The sequence below is a fragment of the Anopheles gambiae genome, chromosome 3, assembly GCF_943734735.2.
Source record: "Anopheles gambiae chromosome 3, idAnoGambNW_F1_1, whole genome shotgun sequence".
NCBI lineage: Eukaryota > Metazoa > Arthropoda > Insecta > Diptera > Culicidae > Anopheles > Anopheles gambiae.
This window is the reverse complement of record NC_064602.1, coordinates 9,111,938-9,129,544: the sequence shown is the minus strand read 5'-3', so window position 1 is coordinate 9,129,544 and position 17,607 is coordinate 9,111,938. Positions and strand designations below refer to the sequence as shown.

General features: G+C 45.7%; 3 protein-coding genes and 1 long non-coding RNA gene across 6 annotated transcripts; 3 read left to right on the top strand and 1 right to left on the bottom strand.

Annotated features, from left to right (window-relative positions):
- Positions 1-1,171: 1,171 nt before the first annotated feature.
- LOC1277652 (GATOR2 complex protein Wdr59) lies at positions 1,172-6,111 on the bottom strand. 2 transcript variants are annotated; one of them, XM_061657699.1, is made up of 5 exons: positions 4,054-6,111; positions 3,688-3,986; positions 3,481-3,613; positions 2,735-2,764; positions 1,172-1,881 (listed from the first exon to the last, which is right to left on the bottom strand). In XM_061657699.1, exons 1-5 carry the CDS (start codon positions 5,959-5,961, stop codon positions 1,297-1,299), a joined length of 2,955 nt encoding a protein of 984 aa, XP_061513683.1. In that variant the 5' UTR covers positions 5,962-6,111; the 3' UTR covers positions 1,172-1,296. The 2 variants fall into 2 exon arrangements, with proteins under 2 accessions (XP_061513683.1, XP_061513684.1); XM_061657700.1 differs by lacking the exon at positions 2,735-2,764.
- A 238-nt stretch (positions 6,112-6,349) lies between these two features.
- Positions 6,350-8,581, top strand: LOC1277654 (guanine nucleotide-binding protein-like 1). The gene is made up of 4 exons (XM_317131.5): positions 6,350-6,548; positions 6,647-6,999; positions 7,064-7,210; positions 7,299-8,581. Exons 1-4 carry the CDS (start codon positions 6,470-6,472, stop codon positions 8,481-8,483), a joined length of 1,764 nt encoding a protein of 587 aa, XP_317131.5. The 5' UTR covers positions 6,350-6,469; the 3' UTR covers positions 8,484-8,581.
- Positions 8,582-9,265: 684 nt separating this feature from the next.
- On the top strand, positions 9,266-11,807 carry LOC1277655 (small ribosomal subunit protein uS7). 2 transcript variants are annotated; one of them, XM_061657697.1, is made up of 5 exons: positions 9,266-9,403; positions 10,095-10,293; positions 10,408-10,746; positions 11,056-11,154; positions 11,355-11,807. In XM_061657697.1, the coding sequence occupies exons 2-5, from the start codon at positions 10,099-10,101 to the stop codon at positions 11,421-11,423; spliced, it is 702 nt and encodes a 233-aa protein (XP_061513681.1). In that variant the 5' UTR covers positions 9,266-9,403; positions 10,095-10,098; the 3' UTR covers positions 11,424-11,807. The 2 variants fall into 2 exon arrangements, with proteins under 2 accessions (XP_061513681.1, XP_061513682.1); XM_061657698.1 differs by having other exon boundaries at positions 9,308-9,403; positions 10,024-10,293.
- A 222-nt stretch (positions 11,808-12,029) lies between these two features.
- Positions 12,030-17,584, top strand: LOC133393301 (uncharacterized). Its single transcript, XR_009766086.1, has 16 exons — positions 12,030-12,348; positions 12,613-12,676; positions 12,886-12,927; positions 13,139-13,188; positions 13,392-13,515; positions 13,805-13,911; positions 14,135-14,273; positions 14,492-14,620; positions 14,913-14,976; positions 15,263-15,384; positions 15,596-15,630; positions 15,860-16,002; positions 16,299-16,361; positions 16,648-16,740; positions 17,001-17,063; positions 17,290-17,584. It is a non-coding gene; the product is annotated as an uncharacterized LOC133393301 (long non-coding RNA).
- The last annotated feature ends 23 nt before the right edge of the window (positions 17,585-17,607 follow it).

The following is a 17,607-nucleotide window of genomic DNA, read 5'->3' as shown; positions in this document are numbered from 1 at the left end:
CAGCAATCTGGTGAAGGTTTGCAGTGCAGTGTGGACTGTCTGTTGCGTGTTTCGAGAAGCGTTGATAAGATGCTGGACGTTGCTGTGGCAAACGGTATGGTGCATCAAACGCAGCCTCGTGCTGATCGGTGAAGCCGTCTGGTTGCTGTTTACCGCTCCGTACCAACTGCTGGTTCTGCTCGATGAGTTGCTGTGCTACGGGACGCAGCAAACTCTTCAGCTAGCACGAAATACGGCCACGTTTTGTGCCAACGGGGTGGTCGATATAGTTCACTACACTATCCACGATGTACCGCTGGAATCGGCCCTGGGATTAATGCTTCTCGGACTTATCTACCTCAATCCCGGACCGGCAAAGTGTGTACTGCAGTTTCTTCTGAAAGCTGCCCGCTACGCATACCGTGTTGGACGTGCAAAGGCACAGCGTGCTCTGGCCACGCTCAATGACAAATTGTCCCGAATCGCTCTAGCGGCGTACATAAGGATTTTGATACCACTTGGAGAGCTCTTGAGGCGCTATCTACACGGGACCTTGCACCTGTTGCGCTACGACAGGATACGTAGTCTGATTCAGTCGATACCGCTGAACCGAAACATGCTCGAGCTTAGCACTCCCCAAGAAAACCAACACACGGAGCGTAATAATCGTCAGGAACCACCAGCAGCACTGCCACCACCACCACCACCACCACCACCAAGACGTCGTTCAACGCCCCAGCGTGCGAAGATTGGCTCGTGCATCATCTGCGAAGACGACGATCGGACCATCGTGTTTGTGCCTTGCGGACATCTTTGCGTGTGCAAAACGTGTGCGCGCAACATAGCCTACTACAATCCAGTGTGCCCGGTGTGCCGGACGCACATCGAGAAGCAGTTGAAGGTGTATCTTTAGGGATGAGGGGGGGAATAGGGATGATAGATTTACATAGGAGGCTCAACATAGGAATTAAGAGTAGGCGACGAAGAGTATGAGCAGGCTCAAGAGATGATTGGATGTGAAAAAGATTACGAAAGACATTAAGATATGGAATAAAAGGTCAGAGAGTGTAACTATAGCCAGTACGAACTCAAATAAATATAAGGATTTATAGAAAGCCATACAAAGCATTCATCATTGCAGTTTTTTTCAGTCAAAATCGTCTCAATCGCAAGAAAAAATGGGAGATTCATGTTTCATGGTTTTATAAATTTTTATAACAATTTTCTCTATACAACCAACAACAGTTCATGTACCTCTGTCCCTCTCTTTCTCTACATTTCGGTAACAAATTCGGCAAACCTCCCTATCCCTAACCACTACAAATTACAAAGCTTGGAGCTTTTGCTCAAACACGGACAACCGCATCCCGTGGCGCACACGTCGTGCCGCTCGAACCATATGCGCATATGCTCGGTGTGTCCGCCGTGCCCACAGTGCAGGCAGGCGTTGGCCGCACCGCGTACCGGCAGCCGGCACAAGCTACAGTACAGCACCGGCTTCTTGCAGGTCGCACAGGCGGGCGCCCCGACCCGGCAGCAGTTCAGGCACTCCGTCACGAACTCGACGCACCGGGGCGTGTCGACGTAGCTGGACAGATACTTCAGCACCTTGGCCCGCTGCACCAGCAAACCCCACCGGTACAGCATTTCCGCGTAGCTGCGCTTAAAGTTGTCGTACAGGTAGCGATTGCTGTCGCCCAGCAGGCTGCGATTGATGTCTCCAACGAAGCCGATGGACGTCCCGCCGCCGCCGCCGCCGCCACCGCCAGGGCCGAGCCGTATATCGTCCAGCGAGTCGGACCAGGAGTTGCTGCGCAGATGCTTGAGCTGCTGAGCCAACAGCCAGCCCTGGTGGGAGGAAGGATCCACTGGCAGGATCGTATGGTACGGTGATCCACTAGGCTGCTTGGCCAGCAACGAAAGAGAGGGAATTAAAAAATGGAGGGAAAAACACATATTATTAAACAATTCCGGGAAAAGCGAACACACACAGGCGATGACAACCAAGGTCATAGAGAGACAACGGAGGGGGGAAAAGCATTTCCAGCACACACAGAAACACATTTACACGGAAGGACACGACGAAGCGAAGCTTTCCTTCGAAACCGTTCGTACACCTAAAGCTTAGGGAAAGGCGGTATCCAGCACATTCACAGAGGGGGGATGATTGTTCCTAAAGTCCGGGTTGGAATGTACAATTTTTGAATGTGGTTAGCGGCATTCCGATGAGGCAATGATCACCAGGGGACAAGCACAAACACTCTGCACTGCAGCGCACACCTTCGGCCCTGGAGGGAGAGGGTGGGATTCAGGCACTAAAGGCACATTGTGGCGCGACGGATGGCGAAAGAACACGTTAAACTTTAACACAAAGCACAACGAAGCAACGGAAAACAGCTACAAAGGACAACGAAGCGTGAGACAGGAGCACCCGACCAAGGGCACCAGCACAAGTACCATCCATCATCCCGAAACGAAATCGTAGCATGCTTTGCGCTTCCACCTGTTGGTGGGATGTGTCGCACAGAAACGAGAGGACGAACACAGCGAGAGGACTTTCTGCCGAGGAGGGAAGCGTTTTTCTGAAAGAGCTAGGGGCATTAGCAGCAATAATTTCATCATATTTTTGTTTTAGTACAGACGAGCAGCAGCGGGCATAGCGTAAAATTTGGTTTGCTTTTTTGTTTTGTTGCAGTTTTGGATAACAATCACACATTGGCCGGAGGAGTATTGGTATTATATACACCTGATTTACCTTAATTTTTCGATGACCGCTAAGTAAGTGCTATAATGAAGGGTTGAAGGAAAGAAACGGAATTAAAAAGCTAACGGAAAAAGAAAACAAACTACCGCGTACGTGTAGGATTGTCGGCGTTTGGAGGGGGGAGGGGAGGATTACACAGGGAATCATCCTACTACCACAAACCCTTGGGTTATTTATACTAGGGAAAGGATAATTCGAGAGGACTTTTCTTGGTAAACAAGGGACAAGAAATGAATGAAGGATTAAATGAGGAAGGATGTTCATTTGATGCTACGTTCCGTTCAAATGAATTCATTAGTTAAAATAATATTTAAATGGTAAAACTATAGAATGGTTCATTTTATACATCTGTCCTATCGAACGGGAATGTTTAAAAGTTAGTCAAACATTGCATGAAATCTTAATTTTGTCTTTTAGGAAGAACCATGGAACGTATGCAAATTATGAAATAAACAAGGAAGACGATGATTCATGCCGGCAGTTCCCCGGTTGGAAAGGAAGTACTATGCCGAAATGGACCATGTATTAGAGGGATGAGCGTTATCAAACCAACTATTCAAGGCACCCGAGAATTCATGCGCCTATTCTAATTGAAGGGGCTTTGAAAGAGTTACTTAAAGAAGGTTCAATCGGAACCGTTTCACTAAAATGCACCGCGTTTATGGTTGCATTTGCTTTCGAGCACGATAGACGCGATTGATGACGTTTGAAATAGATCAGTAAATTGATTAACTTACACTTTGGTTAATAGATTTACTGCTCGAGCTGGAGCTCATGGAGAGCTCGAGCGCCGAGGGACAGTGTCGCCCGAACGCACAGCACAGCATGGCGGCCGTCTGCACGTCGTGGATGCGGGCAAAGTGGTGAATCCTAAAATAAAGGAGAACAGTCCCATTAAAACGTACCTCAAAATGAAGCGTACTATGAATGAATCTTATACTCACAGCGACTCGAGCAGACTCTTGGCGAACGGATTCTGGGCGCACAGCATATCGTCGTCCGTTTCGAAATCCGTGCTCGGCTGGGCGATCATCTCCGCCAGCGACCAGCACTGTACCAGATCGGGCCGGCCGTACCTTTCTGCCGCCGCCCGATTGTGGCGACACATTTCGGCCACGTTCGTCGTGCTGATGATGTAGTTCTCTGCCAGCTCGCGGCTAACGTACAGTATCTTCGACACGTCGTACACGTGCACGGGCGATACGTTGATCTTGACCGACGATCCTCGATGGCGTGATGATTTCTTGGGGAGGGGAAAAGAGAGTTTTGATTGCAACAAACCCGCCATTTCAGACAATTTGCACACTTACCCTGTCCGGTAGGTAAAACGAGGACGTGCTAGGATCGCGATGGGCGTACAGAATCGGCTGCGAGCCCATCACGTTCCCGAGATAGCCACCGCTCAATGCGGACAGAGCCCTTGGGGTGGTGTTTTGCTGCTTCAAGCTGATGCGCTTTGTGTTGAGCGGCCGCGAGAACGTCACGAGTATACCCACTTGGCTGAACCGCACCCCTGAAGTTTTGGGAAAGGGCACGCAGGCATCGTGCAGGGCGCTGCTGAGCGCACCCTCCAGCCGCGGCGACTGCAGCCGCAGATGCCGATCCCCATTGCTGGTGGAGGACTTTTTTAGCTGGTCCACCAGCGCCCGCAAACACTGCTCGAGGCAGGTGCGGCCCTTCTTCACCCGCTGGCTAGCGGTCATGCGCAACACCTTCATCAGCGTCAGCGAAAGCGAATCGTCCAGCGACGTGCCCTGGCAGTAGTGAAACTCCGGCACGGTGCCATTGTTCGGGTAGAGCGCGGGGAAGTTGACCTGCAGCATGATCACGTACCCGTTGACGGAGATTCGGACCGTGGCGGTGCGCTTGATCGGATCCAGCACCTCAATGTCGATGTGCGGAATGTTGGGATTCAGCAGCGAAAACTCGTGCTGCAGCGATACCGACGGTTGCTTCTCGCGCATCGGGCTCTTCGGGCAGACGGTCGCCGTGAATTTTCCTCCCCCGACAGCGCCACTCGGCACAACGCTGCTGCCGCCGCCGCCGCCGCCACCATTCGTTTCCTCGATCATAAACCCATCGTCATCGTCGGGCGGGAAGCGCTCGCACAGCTTGCGCACCTCCTCGTCGATGCGCCAGATCCGGATCGTCTGGTCGCGCGACCACGTGATCAGCTCGGGATCGTGTATGTCCTTCCGGCCCCAGGCAAAGTCCAGCACCACGTCCGTGTGCCCGACCAACGCGCAAATGGGCGCGTCCTGCTTGGAGTTGTTCCACATCAGGAGACTGTTCTCGCCGCGACCCTGCTGCGGCACGCTGGTCGTAACCAGCCCGTCCGCGAACGGGGTGTACCGGGCCCGCCACACTGGACAGGACGTCGTGATGATTTTCTCCGCCCGCCGCGGGTTGTTGATGTCGAAGTACTTCACCGTACCGTCCTGGCTAGCGGTGGACAGGCTCGTCTCGTGATCGTGGCTCCAGTTGATACCGTGGATGCGCGACAGGTGCGCGGTAATGTACTGTATCGGACACGAACCTTTGCGCTGGTCCCAGATGCGCAGGTCGCCATCGTGCGCCGTGGCGACCAGGTTCCCCGAGACCCGATTAAAGCCCACCTGACTGGCACCGGACATACAGACGGCACTCAGCGACAGTACCGGCTTCCGGGGATCGCGCAGATCCCACAGATGCGTGAACGTGTCGATCGAGCAACTGGCGAGAAGGTGCGGCACCTTCGAGTGCCAGTCGATGTCCGTTATCATTCGGGTGTGCGCTCGAAGCGAGTGCTGCAGGGTCGGCTCACCGGACCGCCACGTGACGACCTCGATCTGCTGGCAGGTGGCGATCGCGCAGTACTCCTGGCTGTGCTGGCAGATGGCCCATTCGGCCGCGGTCACCTCGTACTTGGAGTGGCGCTGAAATTTGCGCAGCCCGCAATCGACCGCCGGATGGTGATGGTCGTCCATCCGCGGGTTGCTCGCGTCCGTCGATTCGTAGTCGCGCAGTGACTGCAGGGCGAGCAGCCGCCGGCCGGCCAACAGTATCCACGAGCCGGTCCAGTCGACGGACATGACGTTGGCTTGCAGGTCGCGGTACTCCCGTACCCAGGAACTCTTGCGCTGCAGGCATAGTGGCTCGCTGCCGACCGCTCCCGCTCCACCGACGCCGATCAATCCGCCCAAACTGCCGCCCACTCTCGACTCGGTGTATGAGGACATTCTTTTTACGCGTTTTTCAGGGTTGCGATGTTTCGCTTTAATCCATCGTCGCAGGTAGTGTGTAGAATTGGTTTCGGAAAAAATGCGCAGCAATTTTGGAGTCCGCGCTGGGTTGTTGTTTATGTTTTTGTCTGTCCGTCTTTTGATTGACAGCGACAGCGGACATTTCATTTGACAGCTGAGCAGTGTGGTGTAACGGTTGATTTTAAATTCTTCACATAAAAATACATTGAAATGTATATTTTATGTTGGTAAAAACTATTAAAAATTAAATTATATCATTCAACTCAACACCACAGCTGTTTGATTTGATTTCAGGACTTACTTCCCTTTTTTGTTTGCGTTGACCAATATGGTGTAAGCACGTTGTAAACAAACATGTTTTGACAGGTTCCAATTTTTCCAAAGCCAAAGCAGAAAACGCCGTACAGCAAACACCGGATGCGCAAATACAAGGCAAAGTAAAAGCTATTAAAGAAATTCGATTCTCTTCCCATTCTGGTGCATCATGCCGCAAGGAAGGCGCAAGGTAGCTTTCAGTGGAAAACAGAAAAAGCAACAGCTGCTAGCAAAAAAACAGGCGAAAAGTAAGTTTGTTCCGAATGCTATCCTTTCGAGGAAGTTTCTAGAATTGTTTCGGCAAGACGTGCCAATAGTGATTGCTTCTTCATCTTCCACCACACAGGTAGCACATCGCACAACTTAATACGAAACCTGAAGGATGAGGAGTCGAGTGACATCAGCGAGGACAGCGATATGCCGAGAACGTTCGGGCAGAACATTGAAAAGATCAACCTGCAACCGTTGAAGGATCCGCGCAGCAAAACGAACCGATACGTGCTGCAGTTCCACCGGGAAACGGCGAAGGAACTGCGGGAGATGAAGGAGGAAGCTCGGAAGGGGCTGGTGTATCGCAGCGAGCAGGAGATGGAGCTGGGGGACAACTACTTCCAGCAGTACGATTTCCCCACGCGGCCCAAGTGGACGTACGAGATGTCGAAGGAGCAGCTGGATGGCAACGAGAATCGGTACTTCTTTGTACGTTTGGCGTTTGTGGGTGGCTGGTTCGTGGTTTTTCATGGTTTTCCCTTCCCTTTTGCAGAAGTACGTTACAAAGCTGGAGAAGGATCATTACGACGACATGAAATCGCTGAGCTTCTGTGAGTTGAATTTAGAAACCTGGAGACAGTTGTGGCGTGTGCTAGAGTTGTCGGACATAGTTTTAATCATTGTGGATGCTCGTTTCCCTGTACGTGTGATGTTTTTACTGCTCCCGTACTTCACCATCGCGAAGGAAAGGCTCTTTAAATAATCAATGGTTTTCTCTCCCGTAACAGACGCTCATGTTTCCACCTGCGCTTTACAAGTACGTGACGGAGGAGCTCGGCAAGGGAATGATGCTAGTCATCAACAAGATCGACCTGGTGGAAGCGGAAGCGGTACTGGCCTGGAAACGATACTTCGAGCAGAAGTATCCGCATATCCATGTGGTGCTGTTCACGTCCTACCCTTCGTACAACCTGCGCGGTAAGCAGGAAAGCAAGTACGGGCTGAAAATTCGTCGCCGCCGTGGCCGCATGCGCATGGCAGCGGAAGGAGCGCAGCAGATCTACGACATCTGCCACAAGTACGTCGGCGATGAGGTGGATCTGGGCTCGTGGGAGCAAAAGATTCTCGAGGAACGCAACGCACCGATGGAGGTGGACGGGGACGAGGACAAGAAGCTCGTTTCGGAGCGAACGCACGAGGAGGAGAAAGATTTCGCGTTCGAAGAGCACGTCAAGTTTAAGAACGGCGTGCTTACGATCGGGTGCGTCGGCTACCCGAACGTTGGTAAATCGTCCCTGCTGAATGCCGTCATGGGCCGGAAGGTGGTCAGCGTGAGTCGTACGCCGGGCCACACGAAACACTTCCAGACGATCTTCCTCACCAACACGGTACGGTTGTGCGACTGTCCTGGGTTGGTGTTTCCCTCCTCGACACCACGCCGGCTGCAGGTGCTGATGGGAAGCTATCCGATCGCGCAGCTGCGCGAACCGTACGCCTCGATCCGGTTTCTGGCCGAGCGGCTCGATCTGGTGCGGCTGCTGTCCCTGAAGCATCCGGAAAGCGACAACGATGAATGGTCCGCGATCGATATTTGTGACGCTTGGGCGATCAAGCGAGGCTTTCTGACGGCCAAAGCTGCCCGGCCGGACACGTACCGAGCGGCCAACAGTATTCTGCGCATGGCGCTGGACGGTAAAATCACGCTCTCGCTGAAACCGATCGGGTACCACCTGGAGAAGGAGAAGCTGGCCACCGATCCGGGGCTGGCACGGGTGAAGGAAATCCAAGCGATCGTCGAGAACGATGGTAACGACGATGAGGACGATTGCTTTTCGGACACGGATACGGAAGACATGGCTGGAGCGAGCAATGACGGTGATAATGAGGAGGATGAAGATCCAAACAGTACGATGTCTCCGCCGGCAGGCTCTAGCAGTGCAAATCCGTTCGATCTGCTCGGTAGTCCCGAGTAGGAAGGGGTGGGGTGGAATTTCGATTGCAAGTTATGTAAATTATGGTCTGAATCATATTTGTCTCGCTTTTAATAAATGTGTTAAAGTTACTCCGCTTACCTACCTGTTATCAGATGTATGTTTAGGAGTTTTTAAAGTACTGTCCGAAATGTGTGGTGGTGGATTATAGATACAGGACGATGCTCTTGTGTACCGGCAGAAGAAATGTGATTCGCAATAATAATTGAATTAATTTGAATAAAGTAAAAGTGAATAGAGTAACGAAAACAGCTTATATTGAAGGCATATTGCGTAACATGAAGCAGGAAGGTATATAAAAACCCAAATAAAATACCGAAACATGACCCACGGATGGTAATAAAACGGGCACGTAGTGCTGGACATAAAGTGGTATCATTGCTGATTTGCAAAGCAGGAACAAAAAAGGGGAATAAAATGCAAAACCAGATCTGGAAAGGGAATTGGAATTTGGTCGGAAACGGAACTAACTCCAAAAGAAGCAAAACATATTCAATAACTAGCCGGCGTAAAATATCGGTTGAAACATTAGTTACCGGTTTATTCAAAATCTCAGTAGACAGTCGACACAGATTTTTCTTCTTCGGATCCGAAATATCGTCAATATAAAGGCATTTGCAATGATTTTCAACTAATTATTGAAAAATTAATCACTAATATTAATTTATTATTCTAGCAAACTCCAGCTAATAGCAAACAAATAAAAAAATGATTTTTTTTTCAAAAATTGCACCGAATCGACCACTGTGGCGACATTCGGGCGAACGTCATGTCGACCTGCGGGATGTCTTCCTGCCAGCTGTCAGATGGAGCTGCTACCAACATGAAAGTGCTGCTCGGCCCACAGCAAACTGACAAACTCTCTTTCCGGCTAACGCCACTGTAAAACAGACGTGTTGAAAGTAAATAAGATGAAACTTTTTCTATTTTCTCCGGTAAAACGGCACGAATTCGTGACACGGTGCCCCTTTTCCGAACGCGTGAACATTGGCCGTGCAGGGCGTTGTGAAAGTTGCGTGCCGATCGGGCTATTTGATGGTAAAATTTCGTGATAATGTTGTGCCACCGAGAGTGCCGACCGTGAGCTGAGCCACCAACCACTCCTGGGCTCGTCGAAGTTGGTAGGGTGTGGAGTGAGGGGAAGGGGGTTGGTGATGGTGGTAGGCAGGGATGTGCTGAGAGGGTAGGTGAAGACTGTCAGTACGACAGCTCGTTCATTTCCTCCTGGACCATCCTAGCGCACGTGTCGGTGTTCTCTCTAAACCGGCCTTTTAGTTTTGCAGAAGTCTCTTGATGTGTCTTAATATTCACAAGAGATTGTTAAACTTTAAAACGGTTATCAAGTGACTAGTTTAAAATCCCAACCTCCCCTGCACAGTTGAATGTTCGATCGCGTTTACTGAAACCGTTTTGTGAACGAATTCGTGCCGCGCCGCTTTTTCACACGCGCAACCGCGTGGTTTGTGTGAAAGCAACCGGAAGCCCCATTTTTTGTTGGGTTATCTTCTGCAACTAACGCAAGCTTGTGTGTGTGTGTGTACGCGCGCGGTGGCTTTCTGTTCTGGTTGTGTTTCGTGAATTTTGATCCGATAGCACCATGGCTGACGAAGCATTTGAAAACTTCGATGAGGAGGCGGCGGCACCGCAGGAGATGGACGATGCCGTCCAGGATGATCAGGCAGCGCAGGTCTACGAAGAGGCACCCGTAGTCCAGACTGCCGAGCTTCCCGAGATCAAGCTGTTCGGCCGATGGAGCAGTGATGATATCGATATTTCCGACATTTCCGTTTCGGTGAGTGTGGCGGCGTCGTGTAACCACGTGTTTCACATGCCTCCCTGATCGAGAAAGCATTTTTCGAGCATCTGTAAAATTAAAACTAATGTTTTTTCGCTTTCTTTTCCCCAGGATTATATCGCCGTGAAGGAGAAGCACGCCAAATACCTTCCCCACTCGGCCGGTCGCTATGCTGCCAAGCGTTTCCGCAAGGCCCAGTGCCCGATCGTCGAGCGTCTCACCAACTCGCTGATGATGAAGGGCCGCAACAACGGCAAGAAGCTGAAGGCGGTGCGCATCGTGCGCCACGCGTTCGAAATCATGCATCTGCTGACCGGCGAGAACCCGCTGCAGATTGTGGTGCACGCCATCATCAACTCGGGTCCGCGTGAAGACTCCACCCGTATCGGCCGTGCCGGTACCGTCCGTCGTCAGGCCGTCGATGTGTCTCCTCTGCGTCGTGTGAATCAGGTAGGTTGTGTGCGCGCCACAGTTTTAGCGCAGAAAACAAAATGATAGACTGATGCTAAGGCATATTGGGTAGACTCGATTTCCCCCACGTCTTCTTTCAATTCCAATAGCGTCGGAAAGTGTGCCCTCTTTCGCAGGCGGCATGGTCCGCTCGGTTCAGATTTCGTTGAGCTGGCGCGTTGCAAAACGACATCGGCTCAAGGTGTGCCGAGTGATCTGTTACATATTGTCCACGTGTATTAGATTGTTAATTTCGTTCCCATTTCGCTTCACGATTGTTAATGTGTGTCCTCTTTCTCGTTTCCACAGGCTATCTGGCTGCTGTGCACCGGTGCTCGTGAGGCTGCATTCCGTAACATCAAGACGGTTGCCGAATGTTTGGCCGATGAGCTGATCAACGCCGCGAAGGTATGTATTGACCGTAACATTCCATGCGTCCTCGAAACTCGTTATTAATATTGCTCAATTGTTTCGAATTCCTTATTTTCCCCCTTTTGCGTCGTTACTGATCCGTCTTGTAAAATGGGCTTTGTTGCCGCCATTTTCTGTTCCCTTGTGCCAACTCTATGCTTGCTTTGATATCGCTTTGACGACACGCACACCTCCAGGGTTCGTCGAACTCGTACGCCATCAAGAAGAAGGATGAGCTGGAGCGTGTGGCCAAGTCTAACCGATAAGCTGCCCCATGTCACGTCTCGTCACTTTTTGTTAGGAGGAGAGGGAAAACCGTTGCTTGTCGGTGGTGGTCCCTTTTTTTTTGGAAGGGCGTGTGTGTGTGGATGGTTTTCGTTCTTTTTATCTCCCCGTTAATGTGATCTACGGCGAAAAAGAACGATAGTCTCTCTCCCTGAAACAAACCAACCAGACCGCGGGGGGAAGAAGCATGAAGAAGAAGGGTTACGAAAACATCCTGAAACCCGTTCTCATTACCATCTTTGAAGAGAAATGGGATTTTTTTCTGGAAAAGTGTATTACGCTGTGTGTTTGTGCTTACTCCAACACACATCTATCACCTTTGCAGAAAAGAAGGTGTCAATAAAAATGAAACAGGAAATCCAAAATCTTAGCAGGCTTTGTTTTTTATTGTTGCTTTTATTGCTGTGTATATAGTAACGATGACGGATCTCGGTGGCGCACTTTCGGGAAAGGGGAACTTTCTTTTGTCTCCATTTAGGTCTTGTCGGCGTGTTATTCTGTTGCGAAAAATATCCAACCTCTGGAAACTGCTTCCTGTGGACCTGGACTTCTTAGCTTTGCTAAGGTGAGTGTTGTATTTATTTACTATTTTATGAACATTCTCGTATCGTCTTCACGCCCAGCAAAGTTTATTATGCTTTTTCCACCTTCAATTCGACTGGGCAAATGATGTTGCTGGGCAAAAGCATATTCGTTCACAGGTATCTTGGATCCTTGACTTAATTCAAGACTCTACATCGCACGTTGTAACGACATTTAAAAATGAATCTGATCATTAAATTGAAGTAAAATGTATGCAAAACATTTTTAACAATTTACTTTTCTCTTTTATTCTATAGATAACCATTTGGATAGCACGGAGCCACGGATTGGTGAACTGGAATGTCTCTTATGCTTTGATAATAGGTAAGAAATTGCTCATGCATTCCTTGTATAATCCTCCCCGTCCTTCGACGTCACATATATAACCATTTGAAGTGAAACTAAATCTTCTTTCACCTCGAAAGGAAAAATGTGACCATAGCAATAGTTGGCGCTTTGCAGGGTATGGATGTGTATCTTCTTTACCCCCCATTAAGTCCAATGACAAAATTTCGACCGACTGCTCGATTGTCACTCTGCTGCTATTCTTCTAAATATTCATGTTATTGTTTGTTCTTTCTTTTGCAGATCAAAAACCAACACAGTCCATCTACTACAAGAGCATTGGAATTCGTTGGTGATTTATGTGAAGGTGAGCAATTTTATTAACTTTGACTGTGTCTTAAACTGTCTAAACCAATATTTAAATGATGTTATCATTTTATCAGTTATCCCTGGCTTAAACATAATGCTGATACCTTTTTGAATCTGAAAACTTATTAGATCAGTTTTTATAATCGTGTTGCGTTACCTTGGAGCAGTGTTTCAATATATTTTCTTGTTTTCTTTATATTTTTACAGAAATTGACCGGAATACATATGTTATTGCAAAAATATGCAAAGGTAAGCTTCTTTCTTATATTTATTTCTATTAGTTTTTATTTCTCCTCTTCTCTTTATTATGATGAGACCTTAACATAATTGATGTACCGCTCCAGGCTGAATCAATTTGATTGATATCAATGTTATACTGAAAATGTGTTCTATTTAAATCCCCTCTTCCGCCCATTGTGAACTTGTTGTTAATGATGGTTATTTTCTTGTTAATTTACAGTTTCTTGCCGATCTGCTGTGACGTTGGAATTATACTAGCAACTGATTGAGGTAAGCATTCTTTACACTGTTTCTCAGTCTGTTTACTGAAGTATCTTTCTGATGAGACCTTAACATAATTGATGTACCGCTCCAGGCTGAATCAATTTGATTGATATTAATGTTATACTGAAAATTAATTGTATGGCAAATCTCTCCATCCATTCGCTGTTGAAAATGTGTCTAATAGATGTTTTGGTTCTGTTTATTTCCAGTTCGATATCGTTCGCATCTCGCATTAGCTGCTGTACTTGGTGTGCTTGGGGATAAACTGATAAACGCTCTAGAATATTTGGCGTGGATGGCCAGGATTCGCGATTTGATGGTGGTACAGTAAATGTAAGTTTCATTTTCGCAAAGCTCTATCACTTTTAGTACACATTGTCCAAATCTCCAGTCAGTCATTTAGGCCACAATACTTGGCTAAATGATCTCCATTATTGGACTACATAAAATGGTATGGAGATCAAAAAGGTTTCTTCTTTTGTCATTTTCCTTACTGGTGACAAAAGATTATTTCGAAGTACCGACAAAATGCACTAGTTTACAAAATCGCACTATAATTGCGACTATTACGATAATGAGAAGGAACTATTTTTAATATAAGACTTCGTATCTCCGCTTTTAGATTGGACGACCTAACGCAGAGCAATGCTAAGAAGAACTACGAAACCCAATTTTTTGGGGATTGAAATTCAATTCGCATGAAAAAGTGTGCACTCAGGCAACCTACTGGTAAGTTTAATTTGGATAAATTTCGTTTCAGACTAATTTTGACCCTATCACAAGCAACTCTTTACATGATGAACGTAAAACTGAATGAAACCACAATGTTTAAAATAATAATAATATTTTATTTCGATTGGTCTTACTGAATTATGTTCTGTTCATCTCAACTTTACTGGAATTGCAGGTGCAGTTTATTTAATGAATGTATTTTTATTTTTATTTGCCACAGGTTTATCAAAGCATGTTCGAATGCCGAACAATCCAAATGAATCCAAATGAAGGTTGAAACGCGATGATTACACCTTGCTCTTGATGCCGTATATCATTTAAACCGACCCCTTCGTGCATGTTGCTGGCTGAACAATACTGTAAGTTGAAACGCTATCCTTGAATAAACAGACACATCTATATAGCAGAAGCTATACTTCCGGGATGAATTGAAGAACTCAATGAAACCACGATGTTTAAAATAATAATATTTAAGTTCGATTGGTCTTACTGAATTATGTTCTATTCATTTCAATTTGATTGAAAGTAAAGCGTTTAGTTTAATCTATTTATATTTTTTTATTTGTTTTTACGACAGGTTTATCAAACCCCATGGTTCAACATCGAACACGGTTCATTCAAAAGACTGTGGAAACACAATGTGTGACACCTTGCTTAGACGCCGTGTATGGTCTAAATTGGTATGCTGTTTGCAGGAAAATGCGCTGTAAGTTAAAAAGCTAACTCTGAATATAAACAGACACACATTTATGTATGCACTTGCACTGTCCATAATCTAATCCAGAAAAGGCAACCTTCTTCATGCTTTATTTTGTTTCGCATGTGGACTAGAGTAAAACACATTATTCTATCCTAATTTATGGGGCTAATGTTTAAATGTTCTTTAAATTGCGGAAAATAATGGGACAGTATTTCTAATTTAAATTTCAAATACGATTGATGTTTGTTATTGGTGCTGTTTGTCTACAATTCTTTTTCTTTGTTTATTTTTTTGTCAGATTACGTACATTACAAAGAATGGTCCGAATGTCTGCAGGTCGCCAAGATGCAATACCATGGAAGGTAAGCATATTGTTAATTACTCTTATCTTAGTCAACTCGTGTTTCCGTCTTCTGTACCCTCGGTATTGTCTCCCTCCATCACGGGATATACCGTTTTATATTTTCGAAGACAATATTAAATTTTGTTACTTCATCCACAGCTACAGTTACTCTCTGGAGTGTGTACTGATACGCTGTCAGATAAAGGCAAACAAATTTAAACTAGCGCGTTAAATTAAATAACGATAACGATCCAGTTCATCTTAAACGTGTGTCTAATTCATTTTTGTTGTGTAATTACTTACAGTTGTAAAACATCACGTTACATACGATACTGGCAACAATTGGTGTGAAATACCCAACTAAAGTGGAATTTTGGTATGCGTTTTGTTGAAGGTGATGCAGTGAAGATACCATCCAATACACAAGGTACGTTATAACAAAAAAAAAAAATTAAATTTGTAAAATCCGTGTTGAGATGATGGTTTTAATATACGCATTTTTGTCTTAAAAATCATGCAGACAAAACAAGTTATTCGGACTTGCCCTATCTGATCATTTTGTTCAGACCAAATATAGAAATCGAAGTAAAATTATCTGTAAATACTAATAAAATCTTTGTCTTGTTCTACGTCCACAGACGCATGGTATTCGGGAGTACTGCATAATTCCAAGGTAAGATCAAATGTAACAAAATTAGCTTATGATTAGCGGAGTCGTTTTGAAATGATGGTTGAATATACGCTTTTTTGCCTTAAACATTCGTGCAGACCAAAACAAGTTATTCGGACTTGCCCTATCTGATCAATAACAATTGAAAATATATATCATTGAACCTTCAGAGAGCCTTCTACAGTGATACTTACGTTTTCTTTTATTTTCTATCGATTCTCATTCATTACAGAGTTTATATCAGTGATACTTACCTGTTATTCATCAGTTCAACGGCGATGCTAAACGACCAAAGATCTTCATAATCGCTTGAAAGCACTAGACGCAGTTAGGATGGTACATCTGGGAGTGTGCGGGTTAAGTGAATGATTTGATGTAAGTTGAAAAACAAACTTTACTTCCTCTGATCGAAAGAAACATCTGTACGACTCTTGTACAGTCCATTCTCTAATAAATGAAAGGCAAACTTAGTTCTTTCGTTTTTCGCAAATGGACTAGAGTAAAAGACATTATTCTATCCTAATTTAGAGGTTTCTTGTTTCATGCCTTTTAAATTGCGGAAAATAATGTGACATTTCCTCTGCATTGATTAAAAGCACTGAGTTCCTGTGTATTCGTTTCATAAATGTTCTAATAGTTCTTTTCCGCGTTATTTTTTATCTATGTTTCAGATTGGTTTAAATAAATCACTGCATAATTCGCTGTGTTGAGATATTGTACAAATGAAATGTCAAGTAAGTTTCGTTTTCATACGAATCTAATTAACCTCCACCCTATAACCCCCCTATCTTACGTCCTGAGACGACTAGAGCCGTACGGTTGTATCAACTGGTCGTATGGTCTCAAAGAGGGACAATAGTAATTACCTTTTGGTCCAATATTCTGGCAATGGAAGATGAAAATGCCACGGCCTTTTCTGTGTATCAAAACACATCTATCTCTTTGCCGAAACAGATGAAAAATAGTAAATATCATTAAATCTAACCTTCTTTATATTCTTTTCATTCGTCGCTTTACTAGATGTTGGGATGAAGGTACCATAACTGCAACGGAAGTTGCGATCGTGATTGATCGTGTATCGGTTATTGGAAATCATCTGCTTCATTTTTAAAGGTAAGATTAATATTACTGTATTCAACTTAATTCATCACCAGCCAATCTCATATCTACAATAAAGCGCGCTTAACTTGGTAGATTTTATATGATGATCAATAACTTATCCTTACCTACATTGTCTGAGTGAATCAGTGACAGAGGATCTTTGAACTGAAAATGTCTAGCGCGTTTAGAAACATTTTTGCAAACTGCGGTTTGATGATTAGTGTCCAACAAAAATACTAAACGATTTTTTTCTTTTCGTTTTCCACTTCTAGAGTCAAACGGGCAGGCTTGCGAAAGGCAAATGGGGAGCATCTAACAAAAAGTGTTTGTGAAAGGTAAGTCAAAGGAGACCACATTTAAGAGAGTGCTCATGAGTTTTGTTTTATTGATGATAAAAAAGGAACTGGTTTCGCAAAATAATGTAATGAGATACAAATATCATTGATTTAAGCTTCCTTGGCTGTCTGAAAACGTTAACTTATGAAATGTTCCACTATTCTATATATTTGCTATTAGTGTTCAGGTGTTTTAATATGCCATATCGTTCTATATCGTTTTCAGATATGAATGTGTCGTGATGGTGTGGTAATAGTGACAGTTCGAGCAACTGTTTGTAAGTGAGAAGGTACTATCAGGTAAGTAATGTGTTGTAATTTGTTCTCTTTGCTCAACTCATCTGATTCAGTTGTCGCACATGCTGCTGAACTCTCTGTGACGTGTGTGAAGTGAGAATGTTTCACCGGCAATACGTTTCAGGGAGTTTAGCAAGCATGCACACAGTATCAGATCTGTTGTCCAACACGGTCTTAAATATGTATGATGAAAAAAGTCAATAAAATATTTTACCTCACAGAAATCACTAAATTTTGGTTGTGTGAA

Coding starts and splice junctions, on each gene's coding strand:
- LOC1277655 (XM_061657697.1), top strand. CDS start 10,099: ATGGCTGACGAAGCATTTGAAAACTTCGATGAGGAGGCGGCGGCACCG. Junction 10,294..10,407: donor TTTCCGACATTTCCGTTTCG/GTGAGTGTGGCG, acceptor TCTTTTCCCCAG/GATTATATCGCCGTGAAGGA. Junction 10,747..11,055: donor CTCTGCGTCGTGTGAATCAG/GTAGGTTGTGTG, acceptor TCGTTTCCACAG/GCTATCTGGCTGCTGTGCAC.
- LOC1277654 (XM_317131.5), top strand. CDS start 6,470: ATGCCGCAAGGAAGGCGCAAGGTAGCTTTCAGTGGAAAACAGAAAAAG. Junction 6,549..6,646: donor AGCAAAAAAACAGGCGAAAA/GTAAGTTTGTTC, acceptor TCCACCACACAG/GTAGCACATCGCACAACTTA. Junction 7,211..7,298: donor TTGTGGATGCTCGTTTCCCT/GTACGTGTGATG, acceptor CTCCCGTAACAG/ACGCTCATGTTTCCACCTGC.
- LOC1277652 (XM_061657699.1), bottom strand. CDS start 5,961: ATGTCCTCATACACCGAGTCGAGAGTGGGCGGCAGTTTGGGCGGATTG. Junction 2,765..3,480: donor GTAAATCTATTAACCAAAGT/GTAAGTTAATCA, acceptor CCTTCATTATAG/CACTTACTTAGCGGTCATCG. Junction 1,882..2,734: donor GCGGTCATCGAAAAATTAAG/GTAAATCAGGTG, acceptor CTGGCCAAGCAG/CCTAGTGGATCACCGTACCA.